The sequence below is a fragment of the Xiphophorus couchianus genome, chromosome 18 (genome assembly GCF_001444195.1).
Source record: "Xiphophorus couchianus chromosome 18, X_couchianus-1.0, whole genome shotgun sequence".
In the NCBI taxonomy this organism is placed as follows: domain Eukaryota; kingdom Metazoa; phylum Chordata; class Actinopteri; order Cyprinodontiformes; family Poeciliidae; genus Xiphophorus; species Xiphophorus couchianus.
The window spans coordinates 19,482,723-19,506,467 of NC_040245.1; the positions used below are offsets into that span (position 1 = coordinate 19,482,723).

General features: G+C 38.1%; 1 protein-coding gene across 1 annotated transcript; it reads left to right on the forward strand.

The window, feature by feature from the left end:
* Positions 1-1,184: 1,184 nt before the first annotated feature.
* unc119a1 (unc-119 lipid binding chaperone a1) lies at positions 1,185-21,773 on the forward strand. Its single transcript, XM_027999291.1, has 5 exons — positions 1,185-1,684; positions 16,815-16,928; positions 17,034-17,124; positions 18,300-18,472; positions 18,610-21,773. Exons 1-5 carry the CDS (start codon positions 1,561-1,563, stop codon positions 18,720-18,722), a joined length of 615 nt encoding a protein of 204 aa, XP_027855092.1. The 5' UTR covers positions 1,185-1,560; the 3' UTR covers positions 18,723-21,773.
* The last annotated feature ends 1,972 nt before the right edge of the window (positions 21,774-23,745 follow it).

Genomic DNA, 23,745 nt, shown 5'->3' on the forward strand with positions numbered 1-23,745 from the left:
CCGCCCCCTTCACGCTGCGTATCAGGAAGACATTCTGTTTAAAATATCTGAATCTATTTAAACGTCTCTAGTTATAGTATATACTATATATTATTCTTGATTATCTAACACTTGTTGTTTTTTCATACTTTAATTGTTAATTACTCTTAAAACTCAGAGATCAGAAGGAGTTTACCAAAACAAAGTGTCACAAAGATGGGATTAACAGATGTCTAAGGAATGTTTATTTTGGGGAGGGCACATCCGGTCACCGGAAATTAATGATTAGGGTCATAAATAAGTCCACCGATTACATTTTGTCATAAAGGTGGCTACATATCTGTCGTGATCTGTGTTTTGCTGTGTGTTTATTTTGAGTTTCCTGTGTCTCTGTGTCTCTGTGTTGTCCTGTTCTCCCCTTGATTAGTTCCCAGGTGTTTCTTGTTCCCTGATTACCCCCAGTGTATTTAGTGTCACCTGTGTGTCTGTTCTTGGCCAGGTCCTCGTCTAATGTGCGTTCTGTCTTTCGTGTTGTCCAGTCGTGTTTACGGTGGCTACCGGCGTCGAGCCCTGGCTTCCTCTCGGCCGTGCTGCCCGTTGCTGGACTGTGTTTGTTCTTGATTAAAATCAATCATTCATCTTACCTGAGTCTGCTGCGTCTGCCTCACCACCACATCCACCAATTCGTGACAATATCTCTCTCTTGAAATTGGGTACCTGTGTCTTTGAGAGGCTCTTCACAACAATAGTCCTCAATTATGCTGTTTATAGCTGTTTTGAGGCTCATAGGACTGAGAAGTAGTTCCTATAATGAGCTCAGCAGATACACCATTCCACCAGGTATTTGCTAATTGCTGCTGTGGTGGAAGCTTGGCTGGAGACTATACAGCTCCAAGGAGGAGCCATGTGGATAGGCTGCGCTTTGGGATTGCAATTTGTTTAGACAGCCTTGAATGGCTGCAACAGGAGATTCAAGGATTCCTCAAACATGCAGTAAGGAGTCAAAGCAACACCCCAGGTGTGTTTTTTGATCAGGGAATAACTATGTAGCATGACATAAAGCTAAAAAAGTTCATATTTTATTCTATTTTGACATATTTAAAACTTTACATAAGGGGAAAGGTGGAGGAAGGGATTGAACTTGGGTGAACATTTGATAAATTAGAAGAACAGAGAAGAACATTGTGGTGTTTCATTTCACCCGTCTGTTCAGTGCAGCCATGACGCAAAGTCAACAAGAGAAAAGACTCCCGGCGGCCGTCAGGCAGGCAGTGTTAGTGGTGAAGTGGAGCAGAGCCGCGGAGCAGCGCACCGTGCTCGCTTTAAAACGGGATTTGGATTAAATAGCTTGTGAAAGAGCCGATGAGCCCAGCGTGCGGGAGGGAGCAGAGAGCTGATTTTTATTTCCTACTGGATCGAGAAGGGGAGGAGGAGGCATGGAGAACGAGTTATTCTGGTAACAGCGCAGAGCCTGTTTGACATCGCGCCTCTCAAGGCTTCCGGCGCAAAGTAAATCTGTTTTGTGCGTCGAGAGGAAGAGAGCCTCGGTCAGTTCCCGGCCGCAATCCTCTTCGGCTGGACATGAAAGTGCAGCAGGGCTGCAACTCATCAGACATGGGCATCCCGGTTAGAACAGAAGAAGAGCTGCGCAAGAACACAGTTATAACACCAGAGGATGTGCTGGGACTGCAGAAGATCACAGAGAGTGAGTAGCCGGCTGTAGGAATGCTTTCAGGAAAACCAAGGGTTTAACTGCTGCTCCACTAGGAGCCTGATTATTGCTTATTGTCTCTCTTGAGGAAGGTTAATACCATGGACAGCGACAGCTTTCAATAAGACTGAAGCATTTGAACCAGTCTGCACAGTGAGCAGGTGGATCTTCACCGTCAATTTCTGTGCACTGCAAGTTTTCCTGCTGGTAATGATAAGTGTGTTTGTTTGTTTGTTTGTTTGTTTGTTTAAATTATTGCTGCTTCTTGAGATCTGAGTGAGTTTCCCTCCAAGACTAAACTCTAGCTCACCTTGCCACACCTGCAGCTCTGAGGTAACAGGTGGCCTGGGATGTGATCTACTAATTATAGCAGATAGTGCAGACAGCTCCCAGATGGAGCAGAAAAACAAGAGCTGTGTGTGTGTGTGTGTGTGTGTGTGTGCCTCTACTCTGCTGTTTCTTATATCATGGAAACATGTCAACATTTCGTAATAGAGCTGGACCTTTACAATTCCAAATCAAGAGGATCTTTCCTCATTTGGGTGGTTAGAAACTTAAGTTGTTTTGTAGTTCTCAAGTACCTTGACATTCATTTACAGATTTTATAAAATCCTAATAGAGCTAGGAAATATATTCAAATCATTCCAGATATGCTACAGATTCAAATTCAGCTACACACAGTTCAGTTTGATCTATGTTATAATGCAATGAAGTCCCATTCAGTTTAGAATACTAACATTATCTAAGAAAATCCAGACACCTGCATGGAGTCACAATCTTTTATCCGGAGCAGGCCTGTGGTGACAGTGGAAAGGAATAACTTTCTGTTAATAAGAAGAAACCGGCAGAGTGCAGGACGCGTTTGGACCTCCATCTGCTGCAGCTGGCGTAGTGTGTGAGAATTTGAGCAGACAGAAAGAAAAGACAGATTCACTGGTTTGGGGTTCCAGTCAGTTGCAAATCAGGATTGAGAGATGGCAGATGAATGCTTGGAAAGAAAGGTAAATGTTGGAGTCCACTTTCTTTAGCTCATGAAAAAATTTAAGATGTAACACTGCAGAAAAATCATAAAGTTAAAATTTAATCCCATCTTCTGAGGCTATATATGTATATATAGGCTTATATATTATATATATATATATATTATATATATATATATTATATATTAAGCTCATATATTGAGCTCAATATTATCAGAGCTTAATATTGAAGCTCTGATATTAAATTGTATAATTTCAGGAGAATGTTTTAGTTTCATAAAGAATATGATCGTATCACATTAGGATCTCAAGAAACAAACAAAAGACACATTTTTGCATCAGAGTTGTGACCCAAGCTTGATTTAAATATTTCATGTGTTTGAATGCTTGAAATGTTTGAAACAAAACCATTCTTTACTTTTGTTTTTATTTTCAAAAGCACAGAAAATTGGAAGCGTGTATAATTTTTTGTGTATTAATTTATCAACCTAATTCATATAAATTCATCCTTGTGAGCAGGAGGAAGTGATGTTTGGATTCAGAGCCAAACTCACTTCAGTGTAAAGGTTTAACCCTCAGATAGTCACTTCTCTCTGCATTTTACCACCTCTGAGTGGGGAAGAAACACCAGCGTCTCATCAGTGTGATAAATCCTAAATCACTCAGGATGGTGTGGTAATCTCTGCTCTCCGCTGACACGTAATCTGGATTATGTCAGGATGGCTGTAACACAGCAATGTGCAATGAAGTGATGCAAACAGGTAATTATTAAGTACGGTTAAAGATAAGGTATGAAGATACAGCATTCATTCAGCATTTTTCAAGAATTTAATCAAAAGGTAAAACTGGAATTTAGTTTGATCTTAATTGTCAAAGGATGCTGCTCTGCTTCCTACATTAATTTTTATTTGTATTGTGAACGTCCAAGAACACTTACTACCGCCATTTTTAATGACCACACGAAAAACACACACTTTATCCCAGAACAGGTTTGTTTATTGTTGTTTGGTGCGAGAGATCATCAAGATTCCTGACGTAAATGGCATCATTTTGGAGCAGCACTGTCATAATGTCTGTTTGATGGTGGATCCAAATGCAGAACAGCAGAGCCGTTGAAGATTAATAGTTTAATGGAAAAATTATGAAAAACAAAAATTATAGGTAGACAAGGTAGAAACACAAACTAAAGATCCATATTTTAAAAATCCAGCAGGGAGACATGAGAAGGATATAGAGAAAAGAAGGGAGTAAATGAGAGGAACCGGCAAGGAGTGACTGACAATGGAGTATTTAAATACTCTGGAGGTAGAATGCTGAGCAAAAGACCTAGGCTGATGAGCTAACGGGTTACAGGTGTGAGTGAAGGGAGCAGGAGGCAGACTGAGGAGAGGGAGAGAGAAAGTGGCACGGGGGGCGAGGGAGAGGACACAGAGGAACATTAAATCAATTTAAGACTGCAGAATAACTGAAGAAACATAATTAAACTTGAGTGGCAAAAAATGAATAGAACAATAAATAAACATGGCTAGATTCACTAAGGAAGAACTGAAGTGGAAATGGAAACAAAGCAGAACTAATAAAAAAGATCCTAACAAGCTCAGCTTCATTGTGACACACTCACACTTCAAACCTCATCAACCCACAGCCTGCCTAGAAAACAAATATACATCAGAGCAGCAAATTCATGGTACGTCCATATCAAAGATAGCTACTACAATGACAAGAAATGTAAAATAATCATCCGAGAGCCATGCATTCAGAACCTTTATGTCTGAACTTATTTTGGTGGGATTTGTTGTTTAAAAGAACAACAAATCTAATACTGTGCAGTCCCATCCTGTAACCTCTCATGTTTATATGATGCATAATTAACGATGTCCTTGCAGTCAACAAAGAGTTGTACTGCTAATTCTTTTTAGCTGATTCAATTAATGATTGTTTTTATTATCTTATTTTACCACATTGTCTTTCTGGCTTCATTCCGTTTGGCATCGGAAGATTTTTGTGTTGCACCCGTCATCTTGTCCTCTGCCAGCTGTAAATAGCTTTTTATGTGTGAGTGCACATGAACACAGTCTGAGTATTTCGTCTGTCAGTTCCCACCTGGATTTAAACAGCATGTGGTGTTGAAAGGAGGCAGGCAGAATACTAACAGGTGTTTATAGACAGCAGAAAGGTGTTGGCTATGTGGATGAATACAGGGCAGCATGACCTGTTGTTGGTTGTTGGTGCTACAGCTTTCTGGAGCTACCTCTTGAAGGATTTGAGCAACTACGCAAAGAAGGTTTAGGGGTTTACTTTGCTAACTCCAGGATTTTCAGTACAATGAATCATTTTGTACCACAATCTGCAACCAAAGTTCTGTTTCTGCTTTACACTTCTTGCATTTCTCTTAAGCATCCACTGACACATTGTAGAACTTGCGGCTGTTTCAATTGCCGCAAGTTGATGACCAAGACCTGCTGCAGCTAAACATGTCCAAACCATGACACTTCCACCTCTGTGCTTCACAGCTGATATTAGATTTAATTTTTATGGAACACTGTACTTGGTTTATGTTAAACATGTTCCCTTTTGTGGTCTCTAAATAATTTATTTTTAGATTAATCTATCCAAGGAACATTGCTCCAGAAGCTTGGTCTGTGTCTTTTTCCTGTGACGATATTTTAGAGTTTTGGAGGCTCCTATGGTCTGCTTTGTGTGTGAATCTGTTTGGATGCTCTAAGCTTGGGATGTTGGTCATTGTTTTTCATCTAAGGCCGTCTTTCTGATGACCTCAGACAGCTGTTTTAATCTTACCAGGGTGTTCATAGAGAGCGGTATGAAAACGAGAAAATATCCAATTGGGTGAGATGATTTAAAGAAAAGCGGAGATCAAATAACCACTCTTTAATAGAAAGGTATTGACATAATTGGAAAGTTTTGTGTTTAAGCACCCAAGAGCAGAGATCTGCTAGGGTAAATTAATTCAGAATTTTTTAATGAAAACAAAGGAGACATACAAAACTTTGGAGGGAGCCAGGGTATAAATCTATGGGATTTGCAGATTTGCACAGAGGCATCGGGACGACAACGGTAGAATCCATCAGTGAGTGAAGAGAATGAGGAGCTTAAATACTGAGGGAGAGGTTGCAGAGACAAGGAAACATGAAGAGCTAATCAGAGGCGAGTAGCTGGGGGCGAGAGTCAGCACAGGAAATGAGGAGATGAGAAACAACTGGGAAGAGACGCATACTGGCAAACTGAGGAAGGGAGAAAGCCCTGAAACTTAAACAGTAACAGAACGAAACATCTAAAGAACATTATGCTAAATACACAATAAATAATAATTAATGAGCAAAATCTAAGTAAATGAACAGCAAGGGATTAACAAAAATATAAACATAAATGAAAACCAAACTGTGAGGAAACACACAATGAGGCACAGAAATAAACTAAGAACCAAATCTAATGAACTGGATGAACTGAGACGTGTGACATCATAACAGCGCATAAATAAAAGAAATACAGATGGATTATTAATATTAGGATGACAGAGGGTCAATCATATTAAGAGTGCTGGTCTGTTGTCTATCTCATGCAGAGTTTTGCAAGTTTTTTTGTATAACTTTTTTCATATTTAGAAGTGTGCGTTTTAGGGAAAACTCAAAAAGGATAACATAGTGTAAGCTTCAGATAGCTTAATTCACAATATCTGACTTTGCTAAAGTCACACATGTGGATATATTTTATGTTCTAATTGCTTAGATCAATACAACTAAATCAGGGGAGATATGAGTAAAACCTCTACAACTCTGGTTTGATGGTTCCAGTATTATGGCCCATCTCCAGAAAAGTATCACAGCCAAACAAAACCCCAGACCAGGGGTAGCTTCTGACATAAAGTTAACAGTTTTAAAAGAAAATAATCCAATTTGGAGAGTAGTAGAAGAAGAAAGTGAAGAAAAGTGGTCAGTTTGTCCTACAGCAGCTTAAGCCTGTAGCAGTATAACTACATACAGTAGATAGCCTAGGATAATCTGACCCCTTAGAATGAGACATGAGAGAGACACAGCAAAGTTGTCAGAGTTTTTTGGTTTTTTCAAATTAAAGACTTAAAAGTTTACCAGTAGAGTTACAGATACAAGTCTTTAAGATTTGTTTTTGTTTTTCTTTACTTAACAGCTGATGATTTATCAGATTATTGAAGAATATATGTGAATAGCGATGTTCAACTCCTGACCCAGAGTGACCCAGAGTGACCCAGACCTATAAGATTTAGGACTGGACATTTCCAACAAATGAAGGAATTGTCCTGTATTTATCTCCATTCTTGCAGCTTTATAGCCTAACTCTGCTTTGAACTGCTCCATAGCTTTATCTCTGACCTGGATTTAAACAGGTGTTTCTTGGTTTTCATGATGCTGTTTGTTTATCAATGTTCTCCAACAAACATCTGATACCTTCTCATACTAGCTGGATTTACATTGAGATTGCTATTTATTACACACCAATGGACTGCATTTGGTAATCATATGACTCTGAAAAAACAATGGTTGAATACACCTGCCACATTTTTAAGGGATTTAAAATAAGACCCATGTGTCCTTAACCTTCTACTTCACAATAATTCTCTACTTTGTCATTATGCAAGGAAATCACAGTTTTCTCTCACCTTTGTAATGTTATTTGGAGAAAGATGAGAGGAAAGAATCTCATCTGCATTCAGGTGCACATATTGTAACCCCTCCATGAACCTCACTGTTTGCCAATTTGCCCACAGGTGCTTTTAGCTGAGAGACATGAAACAGCTTGTCAGTCACAGGTGCACCGTACATCATCATCATACAGACAGCCACATCTCACCGGATGCTCTCTCAGCTTCAGGTTAATTTAAAAAGATATATCAGCACACGTTTGCATTGTCCTTCCTTGTGTTCCGATGTGACTTCAACACCAGGCCTCGGCATCAATCAGAGGCCTCAGAGTCAGATGGAAAGAATAAGGCATGTGAAGTCAATCCCTGAGGCTAAAAGTCTGTTACTCCAGGCTAATCTGAGGGATTAAGGAGCTATAAATGGCAGCTGGCCAGCTCTGTGAGACTGCCACTTTGGTTTCAGACAGACTCTGTTTCTGAGCACAGAATGGCTCAGAAAGTGCAGCTGAGTTTACTTTAATAAGAGCAATTTCAGCAAAGAAAGACTGCACTGATTTGTGCTGATAGACAATATGTCTAACAAAAGCCTTGTTTTGGTACTTTGTCGGAGTCTTTATAGTTATTAAACTACAAAACAGTATCAAAGAAAAAAAAATAGTCATGCAAAAGTATCAGTACATCTTTAGATTACAGAAACTTCATTGTGTTACTTTGGGATTTTATGTATCAGACTAATATAAGGTAGAGCATAAATGTGAAGTACAATGAAAAGTTATGTATGTTTACTAATCCCTTTCATAAAAGAAAATCTGAAATGTGCGCTGGACATTTGTATTCATCTGCTTTTAATCCAGTACACTGCAAAAACACAAAATCTTACCAAGTATTTTTGATCTTGTTTCTAGTGCAAATATCTTAGGAAACTTGAAATAAGACAAAACTAACTTACAGCTAACTTTTCACCAAGATAGGACATTGTCTTAAAATAATAGTTCCTTAACATTGATGAAAAAGTACTAGTTACATGTGAAATGATCTGTCGGTGGAACAAGACATTATTCCCATATTATAACTAAAAATGTTTATCATTCTGATAAGTTAATTTTATCTTATTTCAAGTGTACTAAGATATTTGAACTATAAACTAGGCCAAAGGTAGTTATTGAGATGTTGTGTTTTTAAGTTTAATTAAGTTTATATATCACTTAATTATTGAAAGTGTTCTGAAACAATACGCCAGCTTTTGAAATAGAAAAAGCATGTCATAAAACGTCATGGTCCACCAAACTGACAGCCATTGAGAAGAGCATCGATCGGATAAAAGCTGTCAGGAGCTTCATGATAACTCTGGAGGAGTTGCAGAGATCCACTGCTCAGTTTGAACAAATCTTTTGGAATAGTAGCAAGAATAAACTTGTTTTCGAAAGAGAGCTAGAAATCAACAAAAGTGAAAGAAGGTGCTCTGGTCTGATGAGTCCAAGATGAGACATTTTGGTCTACATTGAAAAGGCTGTTTGCAAACTAAGATCATGAACACAATTTCTCCAGTATGAAATGTTGGGGTGACAGCATGAGGCTCAACATGATAAGAGTTAAAGTGCAGATGGATTGAGCCAATTACAAAAAGTATTCACTTTGTCAACTTGTTGCACATTTTTTCATTTCATGAGATTGTCGCAGTACAGCAACCCTGAACTTCCAACCAGAGCTACAACTGAATGGTTTCAGGTCAAAGCCTATTCATGGCCAGATGTAAAGCAAACTGAGAATCTGGATGAATAGGAATGAGCACAACTGATGACAATATGATGTATGTTTTTGGGATTTTTTTGTTTTTCACAATGCAAAGCACTTTGAACTACTTTGTAACTGAGATGTGCTATGCAAATAGACTTGAGTGATTTATTGATTGAGCAAAGACCTTCTGGTAGAGACACGCCTCACGCTGGAGGTTTGCGGTTGTGACGTGACAACATGTGAAAAGGTGCAGATACTCCTACCAGGAACTATCAGGAAATCTCATGCCAGACCTTTGGTGTAGCTGCAGCAGTGCTGGAAACAAATCCCCCGTTGACAAGTGTTCTCTTCCCCTCGGGCTTCAGTGTTGCAAAATAAAAACACTGAATTTGATTTGCATGCAGCGATTGTCTCATATCAGATAATCTGCTATGATTTAGTGCTGTACCTGCTTGTTGACCTGGGAGGTGAATGATGGGAAAGAGAGACAGAAACTGCTGCAATTAAGGTTGTCATTATCTACTGTAGAGAAATTCACAACAGAGATGATTCTGTCAGACATTTTTATCATTTTTCAGGTGTTGCAGAAAATGTTTCCCTACATTATATTTGTCTATTTGGAGGACAGTGACTTAAGAAAAAGTATGTAAATCCCTGTTGCGACCAAAAGCGAGCTTCATCCTGGCACCTGCCTACATGTACATGTCTAGCTGGGTCTAATGATAGGTTTCTTTTGCCTATGATATATATATATATATATATATATATATATATATATATATATATATATATATATATATTCCTCCTGGTTTCTCTAGTGGACTTTCTTGGTAGATCTCTAATGTAATCTTGGTGAACAATTTTTCAGACATTCTTAAAATCACTCATATACACCATGTTCCAAATTATTATGCAAATGATGTTTTCTCAGATTTTCTTAAATAGTCACTGAAAATGATGGTCAGTATAATTTTTCAAGCCATGAACTATTACAGTATAAATAAAATTTTACTGAACAAAGCTCCCATAAGAACAGTATTTTTTTCAAAATAAAAAACTCAAAATGCAAAATGTTCCAAATTATTATGCACAGCATTTTCTAAACATTTTATGGATTATAAATAACTAAAAACGGTCATTCTTTGAATGTGCAGCATTAAGTGGTCACATGTACTAAAATCAAAAGCTATTTCAGTCAAAAACATCTTAACAGACCGAGTTACATGTTAACATACAGTAAGACCCCTTCTTTGATATCACCTGCACAATTATTGCATCCATTGAACTTGTGAGTTTGTGAAAAGTTTCTGCTTGAATTTCTTTGCAGGATGTCAGAATATCTTCCCAGAGCTGCTGTTTTGATATGAACTGCATTCAGATCTTCTGCTTGAAGAAACTCCAAAGGTTCTCAATAGGGTTGAGGTCAGAGGTCAGAGGAGGATGGTGACCACACCATGAGTTTCTCCCCTTTTATGCCCATAGCAGCCAATGACACAGTGGTATTCCTTACAGCATTCATTGTCATGCATGAAGATGATTTTGCTACTGAAGGTACAGCTCTTCTTTTTGAACCATGAAAGAAAATGATCAGTCAGAAAGTCCATATACTTTGCTGAGGTCATTTTCACACCTTCAGGGATTCTGAAGGGGCCGACCAATGATTCTCTCTCCATGATGTCGACCCAAAAAATGACTCCACCACCTCCTTGCTGACGTCACAGCCGTGTTGGGACGTGGTGGCCATCCACCACCAATCCACTGCTGCGTCCATCTGGACCATCCAGGGTTGCACAGCGGTCATCAGTGAACAAGTCTGTTTGAAAATTAATCTTCATGTACGGCTGGGCCCACTGTGACCGTTTCTGCTCGTGAGCTCTGGTTAGTGGTGGCCGAATAGCAGGTTCATGCACCGCAAGCCTCTGGAGGATCCTCCACCTTGAGGTTCCAGAAGCTTCAAAAACTGTTTGCTGCTTTGTAAGGGCTGTTTTTTGTTTTTTTTTACCCCTCCAGGGGGTCTTTTGTGGGCTCTAGTGTCCCTTATGTGATAGTAGGCTGACAGGAAACAGGGAAAGACATGCGGCAAATGTCGTCGGGTCCGGGAGTCGAACCCGCGACGGCCGTGTCGAGGACTCAAGGCCTCCAGATACGGGTCGCGCTAACCGCTACGCCATCAGACTGCTGAACTCTTAACTGGACTGCACTTAAAATCTGGTCTCCACTTTATACCTTGCACATGTACAGAGCTAAATAACTTATATTTTACTGTCATTACTGCACTTTATATTCTATATTTATATTTATATCCATATTTTATACTGTATTTTATTTTATTCTGGAGTAACCTCACAACATTGAAAGCTCAAAAACATTGTCCTGAGCCATATGCAACGAAATTTCGTTCTGTATACACCCTGTGCATGCAAAATGACAATAAAGTCAGTCTAAGTCTAAGTCTAAGCCACCACGGCACGCCGTGTAAGGGCATTTTATCAGCTGTTCTCTTAATCCGATGAATTTGTCTAACAGAAACCTTCCTCATTATGCCTTTATCTATACAAATCCATCTTTGTTCTGAATCAGCCACAAATCTCTTCACAGTACGATAACGCTTCAGCTTTCGTTAAATATCTAATGTCTTTATACCTTCTCATACGGCACTACACTATCTGATGATTTTCTTCAGCAGAGATCCTTTCTCTTTTCCATACTACTTGAAACCTGTGGCCTGCTTAATAATGTGGAACATCCTTCTGAAGTAGATTTCCTTTAATTGAGCTCATGAGACAAACTAATCAACCAGCTCTCTGAAATTAATTATAGTGATTCAAAGAGCCCTGACACACAATACCATCTATAAATTTAATAACACAACAAAAAATGTAATCTTTATGACACTTAAATCCAACTTGCATAATAATTTGGAACATGGTGTAGTTCTTTGGATTTTGGTTATTTTTCAATCTTTTTCTGTAGAGAAAGAAATTTTTCTGCACTAAGAAATTGGCTGCTGACTTGAATACGATGATTTTTAGTTTGATCAGTCCTGACTGATGGACTGGACTGACTGGCTGGAGGGAAGCTGAAAAATCGGATGGTTTTCTGGATCAGTTAATGCACCATTAATAAATGGTTGCAGTGAATAAGTAAAGAACAGTGTTAATTTTGACAGCACTCTTCTCTTTAGTTTTAGTTATAATCTTTTGACAAATAACTACAAATGTGAGCTTCATTTGTAGTTATTTTATTTTACAGTGACAAAATTCAATAAACTTAGTCGACTAAAACATGAAGCAATTCTTTTTGGTGTCACGCGTCATTCCCATTCTTTACCCCGAGGTGCAATATGGAGCCTTTTAATAAAAATAAAGTTATATTTCACAATACACTAAGGTGGCAGTAACAGGTTCTTTCATGAATATAAGAATAACAAACTGATAATAGATGGGTAACTAGTCAGACTATAAATCCTGCAGTTGGCTGCTCAACAACCGCAGCACTACCTCAGTGTGAGTCACTGATTGCTCTTCATAGCTCACATCATCATCCAAAAATGGAAAATTTTCAAATGGCCTAGATTGTCTTAGTTGTAAGGAAGGGGGAAATGCAAACTTTATTTCATGCAGCTAATGGAGAGTGTGTAGCAGTGGGTAGGTGCCGGGAGGAGCCAACACTTTCAATGACATCTTGTTGAGTTTAAAATGCAAAAACATGATGGACGATTTTTGAAATGTTGAAAATCAGAAAACATCAGAGTCAACATCATTATAGCTTTACTTTAGTTTTATGAGTTGATCAAACTTTTTTAAATGGTTTCCATTGCAACCAGCATACTATAATCCTGTTTTTTGTTCACCCATGGTGTAAAAAACAGACATGCTCCAGGCTGGATGTTGCCGTCTATGTCACAATGTGAGCGGTTATTATTTATAGGTGACTCACGTTGTTATTTTTATCTCTGTTTCTGAAAAAATCCTGAGCAGTTTGAGTCAGCCACTGTTCTGTTATTAATCCAATAATCATCTCTTTTCATCCCACACTGATGTTACCCTTACATGAATGATTTTCAGAGGAAAAAATAAATTTAGTACCGGAAAAAATCCATAAGATTCTGTTGAGTCTATGTAGGCCAGCCTCTGATTTCTCTGTGGAAGAATTAGATGAAATACAGCCTATAAACTGTGTCATGTTCATACGTTCATTCAGTTAATTGTTTATGGCGGCGTCTTTTTTTTTTCTCTCCCCTCCAGGGGGTCTTTTGTGGGCTTTAGTGTCTCTTATATGAAAGTAGGCTGGCAGGAAAGGGGGAGACATGCGGCAAATGTCGCTGGGTCCGGGAATCGAACCCGCGACGGCCGCGTTGAGGACTCAAGGCCTCCAAATGTGGGTCGCGCTATCCCCTACACCACCACAGCACGCCCCGGCGGTGTCTTTTTAAAGACTTGCTGAGTGATATTTTTCATCATCAGGCAGTATTTTTAAATCTCATCTCAGGCAGTTTATTTAGGTCTGTTTAACACTCTGTGCTCACATACATTGAAAAAAAGCCCAAAGTCAGAATTAATTTCAGTTCAACTAAACTATAACTTATCATATTTGCTTAGTATGCCAAGAAAAGAGTGAACTACACATTCATAAAATAATAAAATAAACATCATTACCTTTTCCTTTACATAAAATCAAGAATTAAAACAAAATTTATTATTATTTAGTGCAATAAGATCTATAAATAGAAAAATAAGCATTCTCCTAATATAGTGGCAGAGATCTTTGAGATAGGTTGGGTCATGTTAAATTTTAGGTATGCGTTTAATTAAAAAATTTACATTTGCAAGTGAGTAATTTCGTCCTTTGAATATTTGTTTGCAAACTAAGTAAATGGTCAATTAACAAACTCCTAAAAAATAGATAGTGAATTGTTCAGCCTTTACTTGTAAAAAAAAAACTAAAAGGACCATCTTTTCCTAATATTTTAAGAGCCATAAAGTTAATTTGTGTAAGCAAACACTTAATAATAAAAACATAAACTTTTTCGGTCTCATTTGCTACATAGAAAAAACTGTACAGTATTTTTTAACAAAATCAGAAAAACGTCAGGGAAAGATGCAACAATGTGCCTAATTTTAGTAAATATTGTGATTTTACTATATTAGTAGTTTGATGCTCTTGTTACTTCAATCCAGTCACTTTACATTCCTTTTGATCTCTTTCTTTCCTGTCTTTTACTAGGTTAACATAAGAAATATCAAACATAGTGATGTAATAATTTGTTAACTCAGGCAGGCCTTTTCCCCTCATTTAAAGCAACATTTTCCATGTCTATTCCCTCCCTGGGAAAAGTTACCCAGGGATGCTGGAAATATGGCTCTGATCGATTATCAAACCTCGGATTCAGGAGAATCACTGTGGCTTTTATCCCGTCAATCACTTCTTTAGTCTCACAAAACTGCTGAGAGGGTCATTTGTTGATTTGGAAAAAGGTGAACTGTTTCCACCGAGTCCACCTGAACCTTAAGCAGGAAAATCCAAACATCTTCATGCCTTATTCAAGACTCATGGTAGGATGAAGTGGGAGATGGGCAGATGAACCTGGAGCCTCATCTGCCATAATCTGGTCATTTTTCTGGTCTGTCAAATTACTGGTCTACCTATGTTCTGACCCTTAATACAATCATGAATTATGCAGTTTAATTATTATTAGTAGTAGTGAGAATTGTAAATAATTTTCAGTACTAGCAAGACTGAAGACATTACTTTAATGTTGTTGATTTATAGTCAGAATGATGAAAGTTTGTTTGTTGAAACTAACAACACTATTCTGTGTTTAAAAAAACAATTAGCCAGTGGAATAGTGACAGCAAACAACTTCAGAAACCAATGTCAAGTTTTAATTATTTTTGGTAACAATTATGATAAAAATATGTTTAATTTCTGACACAATAGTGCTTCATGACCGACAAAAGATGTCCCGTATTTTATTAAGCTTTTTTTAATAATTTAATTCAATATTTAAATTTATTTTAGATTAAATTTCTAGGTAGTACAGGGATGCCTTTAGAGGTTTAGAAGGCAAAACACGACTTGCATTTTCATGTTTATACGGAGGCCCAACAGGGTCAAACTGGTGGAACTCAACAGATCAATGTCAGACCTTTGACTTTGATGGGGAAGTTATTGGAAACTTTTTTCATGGTAAAGCTGCAGGAACAAGAACCATAAAATAATTAAATGTTTAATTAACTGTCCTAAGTTTATGACTATTAAACAAATTATTTATACATTTAAATAATTATTGATTTATTTAATAGTGCATTTAATTAATGACTATGTGATGTATGTATTTATTTAATTTGGCCCTTTTGGCCTTTCATTGGTTCTTGTAATGTATGTTATGCAGAAATACAAAAAAAAAACTAAACAAAAACGGAGGTCTAAAAAAACTAACAATTCCCTCAGACTCATGCTCAGCACATCCTGTCAGCTCTTAACTATTTTTCGGTGTCCAATGCTCTGCCTTGCTGGCCATTACATCAAACGGCAGGCTCTAAATAGTCATGTTTTGCGAGGAGGATATTTTCAGACAAGGTGTTAGCTGTTGTGTACTGTACTTTATGAAAAGGTTTATAAATATCTCTGAGCAGGTGGCTAAAGCCTGAGCTGCCCATCTGCTCCTTAACCCTCAGAAATACAAGAGGATGCAACTCTGTCTGATTGTACAGTGCAGATGTTTTCATATTTTTACAGTGAACTTTAACAGAAACCTGCCAGACAAAACCTACAAAAATTTCTGCAGCACAGATTTCTAAAGTTGGCATTCTGTATTTTAAGAGAAATGGTGTGTCTTTGTGTGTGCGTGTGCGTGAGGGTGTACGTATGCAAGTACTTTAAAACCAGTCGGTCCATGTGATGATAAAACACAATAAGCCTCTTAGGTCTAATCCAGGCCCATTGGGTAGGGAGTGTCTCACACATGGCCACGCACATGCGCACACACATGCATACTACCATGCAGAGTTAACATAATCATTAGATGCAGTTGGAGAAAATCAGCAAGAAAGCCCGAAAGTGTGAAGATGGATTGTTGAGAAGTAACCTTTCACCTGATGGGGGGCATGTGTGTGTTTTTTCAAAGGATTCATGATTTGCACAAATAGTCGACCATTTTGTCCCTTTACAGCCAAAAACCCTATTGTACTTCATTTGGTTTTGGATTTTCTGTGATGAAACAAGTAGTTCAAAATGGAGGAAGTAAAATCATGCATGGATTTAAAAGTTTTACCAACATGTTTGTTTGGTGGGTTTTTTTTCTGATTTGAAGCAATATCAGTTTTTGGTGGTGGAGATTCATGTCGGTACACCCAGAGTACCGACATGAATCAATACAGAGTCTAATAAAGATTTGGGTAATAGAATGCTATCTTGAAAACCTGGAATGCATCACTGAATCTAAATCATCAACATACCCACTAAAACATGTAAAAATCTACTATTTTTAAGGATGCCAAAAGATTTCTTTTGATTAATTATTGAAAGTTTTACAAATCATTTTTAATGTGTCTCAAAGGTTTGTAGGAGAACAGTAGTGAGCAACATGATCATGAAATGCTGCTCAAAACATCATCAAAAAATGGAAAGAGTGTAGCCCAACTTCAGACCAACTAATATGTCCATCCGCCTGTTTTGGCAGACGGACGTTAGAAACGTCAATGTTTGCTTTCATTTCACATATTTTAAATTTGGTTGTTTTGGCTGTGTGTGTAATCTTTTTTTTCAGATTACCTCTGTGCTCCAGAGGAAAATGTCCACATGATTGACTTCACCCGGTTTAAAATCCGTGACATGGAAACAGGGACAGTCCTGTTTGAGATCACTAAACCTCCAACACCAGGTCAGAGCCAAGCCCCAGAGACTAAAACTGCTGTCTTTAAAGTGAAGAAGCATACATTTTTTACATGATTACGAATATGGGTTTTTTTCACCTGTTTGTGTGCAGGTGGTTTAAAGCAATGTGACCCCAACACCGGCCGATTTGTTCGATACCAGTTCACCCCAGCCTTCCTCCAACTACGACAAGTTGGAGCCACGTAAGTCAGAATGTGGAGGGTGTGTATGATGAGGCTTTATGGAAAACAAAAGAGTGCACTGAAGCAATCGAAAACATGCAGTGGTCCCTGTTGCTGTTGCTGCCGCTGCTGCTGAGGAGCAGCGGTAGGAGGCATGACGGGTTCAGTTTGGGACAACAGACTGACAGTGATCCGTGTCAACAGCTCCGCTGACTGTAGCAGACAGACCACATTGAAGGTGTTCATCATTTCAGTCCCGCTCTGTGACTTATTGAGGTTTTGAATTCAATGAAGCAGCTTTATAACACAGATATAAATTCATATTACACTGTGCATATAATGATAGTTTCTATTTCATTTTGATCAGAAAAAAACATGTGTGATGACCATTAGTTCCAGCCACAATTATAATACATGGTCTGTTATTACACTGTTATTATCTCTTTTTTACCACTATTCTTATTATTATTATTACACATGGTTTAATAGCAGTGAGCATTTTAATATACTTACATTTAAAACTGTACTCCTTTCCCACTCTTTCTCCCAGTTCATCAGTCATTGTTAGAAGAACAAAAATCTTCCATTCACTCCACACATTGAATCTTGGATTAGGTTAGGATGCAAAGGACACATCAGACCCGACCTTCAAATCCGGTAAAAGGGAGGGGCAGCTGTATGTCACCCGTAGAGGACCGTTTGAATTCGAACAGCCTTCGCTGCATCGCTGTGACATAATCTGCCTTCAAAATCAGCCTTCGAAGTGTCAGACCCCCAAACTTGACCACAGTATCTCTGCAGCACAAATTCATTGCTTAAAAAAAAAGATATTAATATAACAATCATCACTGGAATGATTGTAGTAAAAACTTTGTTTTGGTGTTGCTGCAGATGCAAAACTATTTTCTTTTGCCTGTCACATGCTTCACCACAGAATGTTTGAAGCTTTAAACTCAAACTGCAAGTTTGTAAAACCTTTTCTGTAATCTGTCAATTTCATGTTCAAAAAAAGATTTGAATTGTTCAAAATATTAACGTATTTTGATCTGAAAGCTGCGTGAACAATAACTGTAAGGGAAATCGAAGGGTGACCCTTTCATCCACCTTCCAGCTGTTAAAAAAGGCCCAGACATTTTTAGAGCATCAACAAGCAGCAACACATCCGGTGAGTCTATTTTCTCCTTGTGTCGCCACAGAGTGGAGTTCACAGTAGGAGACACCCCCATCAACAACTTCCGTATGATCGAGAGACACTACTTCCGAGACAAGCTCCTAAAGAGCTTCGACTTCGAGTTCGGCTTCTGCATGCCCAGCAGCAAGAACACCTGCGAACACATTTACGAGTTCCCCACGTTGTCTGAGGAAACAAGTGAGTGTTTCGCATACAGGGACGCATGAATGTGCAACATCACTGAAAGAGGCAACAACACTCACACAGATAGAACGGGCTTAATGTAACAAAATGCTGATTATGGTGTGGCTTTCCTCTCTGTGTCTCTCTTTCAGTGCATGAGATGATCCAGCACCCTTATGAGACACAATCCGACAGTTTCTACTTTGTGGACAACAAGCTGGTGATGCACAACAAAGCAGATTATTCCTACAGTGGAGGGCCGTAGAAAGCCCATCTCTGCTCCTCTGATTCAAGACATTTTCAGAACCAGAAACACATGAACTGATGGACAAATCACTGGCTTTAGACGGCCATTTATCATGCCTGTTAGCTCCACACATTCCCACTCAGGCACTAAGCTGCCTGGACAATCAGATTCCCCTTCCGGAGGAGCAGCAAAGTCTGCCAGTTCGCATCAGAGTACATGGATGGAAGCGTGTGGGCAGCACAAACAGGCCACTGATTTCAGTCTGCATATGTGGGCTCAGCTTCATCGGGAAAAGAGAGGACTTTTTTTTTTATGTTCTTGTTTTATTTTTTGTGTTAGTTGGTGGCTGGAAAATTAGCAAAATCCCACTATGCAAGCCCAAGAAATAACATGGTTAATTTTTTATGGGATTTTACAAATTTACTGCGTTTCTTTAAGATTCAGCAAGAGCAATAGTACATGAAATGGACTGAAGAAAGAAAGAGAGAGAGAGAGAGAAACAAGCACTACAGTGATTGCCAAGAAACCTAGATGCAGGTTTTGAAATATCTTTAAGTTGTTCTGCTGGTTATTTAGTTATAAAAGTTAAGATGTCTAATGCAACACAAGATGTTCTCATATTTTGTGAAAGAACTTCCTCCTCCCTCCAGGCCAGGATTAATCCTTCTCATCAACCGGTTTCTGAATTTACTTAAAACCTACAGCTGTAAAAATACAATCTTGTTTCAGTTTAAGAACATTTTCCCAGTATTTTTGCAATATATGGAAAACCCATTCACAGTGGAATAATGCAAACATTTCAGTCTGACCAGGAAACGTTTTTATCAGCCTCTTGAGCAGAAATAAGCTCCTTCTTGTAATGTTTCTAGATGTTTAGGCTGTAAGACAAACTTTTTCTCAATCACCTTCATCAAGAGTACAAAAGTATTTACATCCATTTAATGCTTTATGCTGTCACATTAAAAACACAGACTTTGGTGTATTTTATAAGGAATTTAAGTGGCACAAAAACACAAAGTAGTGCAAAATTTCATGGGTTTAAACATTTTCTAACGGATAAATTTTTTCCACATGTGCATGCATTTATATTTATGTTTTGTCCCAGATTGATCTGCCTCCATTTTCCCATCATCTCTGCCTAGCTTCTCTGTCCCTGCTAAAGAAAAACACCCCACAGTGGGATGTGTCACTGCGAGGTCCGATTTTCATTTATAAAAATAAAAAAATGAAAAGCATGAATACGTTCCCTCCCATCTTAAAACATGCACTACTTTGCGTCGCTCTGTCTTATGAGTCCAAATAAAAGACAAGAAAGTTTTCAGCTGCCATCCGTCCATCCATTAGCTTCCACTTGATCCGGGTTTGGCTCATGGGAGAAGCAACCTAAGCAAAGAAGCCCAGATGTTTTGTTCTCCCTTCCCAGCCACTTGGTCCAGCTCTAGTGTGTCCTGGAACTTCCTCTGTGTCTCCTACTGGTGGACATGTCCAGCATACGTCATCATGGAGGCCAGAGACGCCACCTGAACTGATTTTTCTCAGTGTGGAAGAGCATCGGCTTCACTGTGGGTCCTGATCTGGTCATCGTCTGTGTGTGTGTGGGGGGGCAGAAACCCTGCAGACTTTACTCAATACTCCAGTTTTCAACTGTAACATTAAAAAAAATGTGAAAAATGTTGTGAATACCTTTGCAAGGCACTGCTGATGCTCTCTCTTCGATATCAAGCTAAATTATAAACCTAGAGGTTTTTTTTTATCATACAACATCTCTATAGTTTCTATGCGTGTGTGGTAGCGGAGGCACTGATATTTTCTGCTAGTGTTTAGATAAAATAGAATGTTTTATTTGGAACTATTTTAAAACTTTTTTTTTTAAATGTTATAACTAATTAGATGTAGGAAAACTACAATATACAGAAAGACAAATTTTGATATAATATATAAGTATATTTACAGTTTATAGTTTCATGGCACTTTTACTCTTATAGTTGCTTAAAATTGTATTAGCAGACATATCTAAGTGACTCTCTCTTCCGCCTGTGTTTTGTTGTTGTCCAGATGACTGTGTCCTTTGTCTTTGTGAGAATTTGATTTCATGTCTTCGGGTTGACTTTGCCGCCACGACAGGAATATTTTTAAGTCAGGAAACATCCAGTTCCAGTCAAAGGCTAGCATACACTCATCAATTTTGGTTTAAGCTGTTCTTTTTCTATGGCTGAATCATTATACCCAAGTAACTAAATTAAATTAAAAATAAAGAACTGGGTGTATAGATTTCAATTTGTCACAGATTTTCTCTGAAATAAAGAGTCATAATCGTAAATAAAGGCTGAACATGCATTACCTTAAGATGTTAAAATAAGTGGTGCTGAAATGTCTTAACTTGACAAGACCAAACCCTGCTTATGGAGCGACCATCATAAGTTCTAGATGGTCTTTTTCTCTTTGCTGTTTTAAAAACCATCTGCAAGTCCAACAAACTCAGTGAGGATCTAAGAAGGAGAATGTAGATTTACAGTAGTTGTGAACGTTTTTTAAAAGTAATTTTCAAATGGATTTCTAGATGAAAGGTGATTGGTTTGGATGTTTTTTCATTTATTGTCCACAGAGAGGCACTAGACAGAAAGAAATGAACACATTCAAACTGAAAGGAGGTAAAGGATGCTTCCTGAAAGAAAAAAAAAAAAACTTTGCTGATTTATCTTTTTGGTCACAATGACCCAAACCAGAATCATAAGTTAAGGCTTTCTGGCCTGCTACATGGTAGCAGCATCATGCTGTGGGGCGCCTTTGCAGGTGTGGTACTGATTCATAGCAGAAAGTTGCTGTAATAGTGGAGTAAGGGTCTAATATCTTCAACTTCGCCTCTGATCAAAGGCAGTGTGGTTTAAACTTGGACACAGATAGATGCTAGAAGTTTACAGATGATACAAAAATCTAAAAAAACATTTAACCAAATATTATAGAAGGGGTATGCATATGTTTAAGTCTGTATATATAATTTATAATAAGTGGGATACACGGTGCTGTAAAGGATAAACAATAAATTCACAATAAATTCTTATTAGTGCACTCCATTGTTATTTTGAATTTACTTGAAGTTGGTAAAAGAACAACTTAAATAAATTACTAATACCTCCAAATTAATTTGACGTTGATCCACACGGTGAATCTATGTAAACTTCACACTAGCGGAACAAGTCGGCGTCGGGCCGAGGGGCGGGGCTAGTGACCGGGCCCTTTATAGCCAAATAATAAAGCTCATGATAATTTAACTTTACAACATAGACATGCCTCCAACAGCGGAGCTTACAAGTTTCACCACCACATAGAGCGACTATGTGATTCTGAAGTCCATCAAACAGACATGAAGTACAACAAACCAAGAGAACAACAAACATCAGGCTACTGGTCACTAATGATGAAACAACACAAATTCAAAGTAGTTCAGAACCGCGGATCGGATCATTTTGACACTTTATCAATTTAAACTCAGAGCCTGAAGCCAATTGGTCCGCGGCCCGGTGGTTGGGGACCACTGTGATAAAGGCTTGAATTTCTTGAATTTCTGTAGTCATATTCTGTCTCATCAGGGGGCCCGCCCCACCCACAGGACCCCTGAAGGTCCGCCCCTGAAACTTCAGACTATTACGGAATCAGAAAGCAGTTTTGATATCTGATACTTTCTGTTTAACTGAACACTGTGTTAACTTTGATGCTGATAAATGTTTTCAATCAACATGGAAAATTGTAAAAGTTTTGTCTCTAATTTTATCAAAGAAATAAAACTGGGATTTTCACAAAATCTTGAAATGCGTTTATCTCAAGACTTGACTAGAGGAATGACTGAAATAACATTTTATAGTCTCAAAACAGGATATTAATAGAAAAATACAACATTTAGATACACTCATAGTATGTTGTTGTGACATTTCCATTTCAATAACAGTTTCACGGAAGTGTAAAAGGAACAGTGACCTTAATTAATGAGTTCAGATGAGCATATCTACACACTACAGTTCTCATTAGTTGTAGGTTTTCTCTGAATAAATCTAAATACTTACAATTAAGTGAAAACTAAAATGTTTGACAGAAGTACCTTGTTGTATGAAACAAAAACAGCAGAACCACGTGGGGATGTTGCTGCCATCTACTGTTGAAACAGCGTTACTGCACTGTTTCCATGGGCGATCCAACCGACCAGTCAGGGTTTCACAATTACCTGGAGAGCGGTGATGTTTTGACTGCATCATGTTAAAAGTAACATTTAGGGCGTTGATGATTTTGTTGCATGGCTGTTCGTCAGGAGTTCGGCTCGGCTTCTCCTGCTCCTGCTCCAACATGGCGGTGCACAGACCAAACTTAACAAGGGCATGGATGAAAGAGTTTGCCATGGAAGAACTATTCTATAAAAGTGTTCAATGAAAGTATTATTAAACATTCATACGTTTAAATGTTTAATAATGTTTAAAGCCATTTATTTTGCTTAGAACAGGGTGGATCTTCTTTATAAGCCTACAGTGTCTCTGGCTGTTTTAGCAAGTCATAAATAGAGCCCGACATGTGGATTGTTTAGTCTTTAAATACTTTATCAAATTACTCCTTTAAAAAGAAGCATTTTCGCCCTTGCTTTTTTATCCTTTATGTTTACCTGAAATATCTGTGTACAACAGACATCTTTACCCCACCATCATATAACTTTTCCCTTCTTCTGTTTCTTCTGCTTTTTTTTTCATTTGTTTATATTATTGGGAAGGTCTACAAATAATGGTACTAAGGCCACCTGGTATAAGGTATGGTTTAGCGTTTGAGTTGCAGTGCAGCACAGCCCATGGAGGAAAGTGGATTAGGTTTTGAGTATCAAATATGAGTGTGAGTACTTGATTCTGAATACATTTAGTGAATGCCAGTATCAGACATCAACGCAAATGTTTTTTTTATAATTAAGCTTTGTGAAAACTGAACAACATCTAACATTTTAGGCACATTAAACCTTCCATAGGATTAATCAAATGGGATGGTGAATGCTAAAAAAACATGTTGA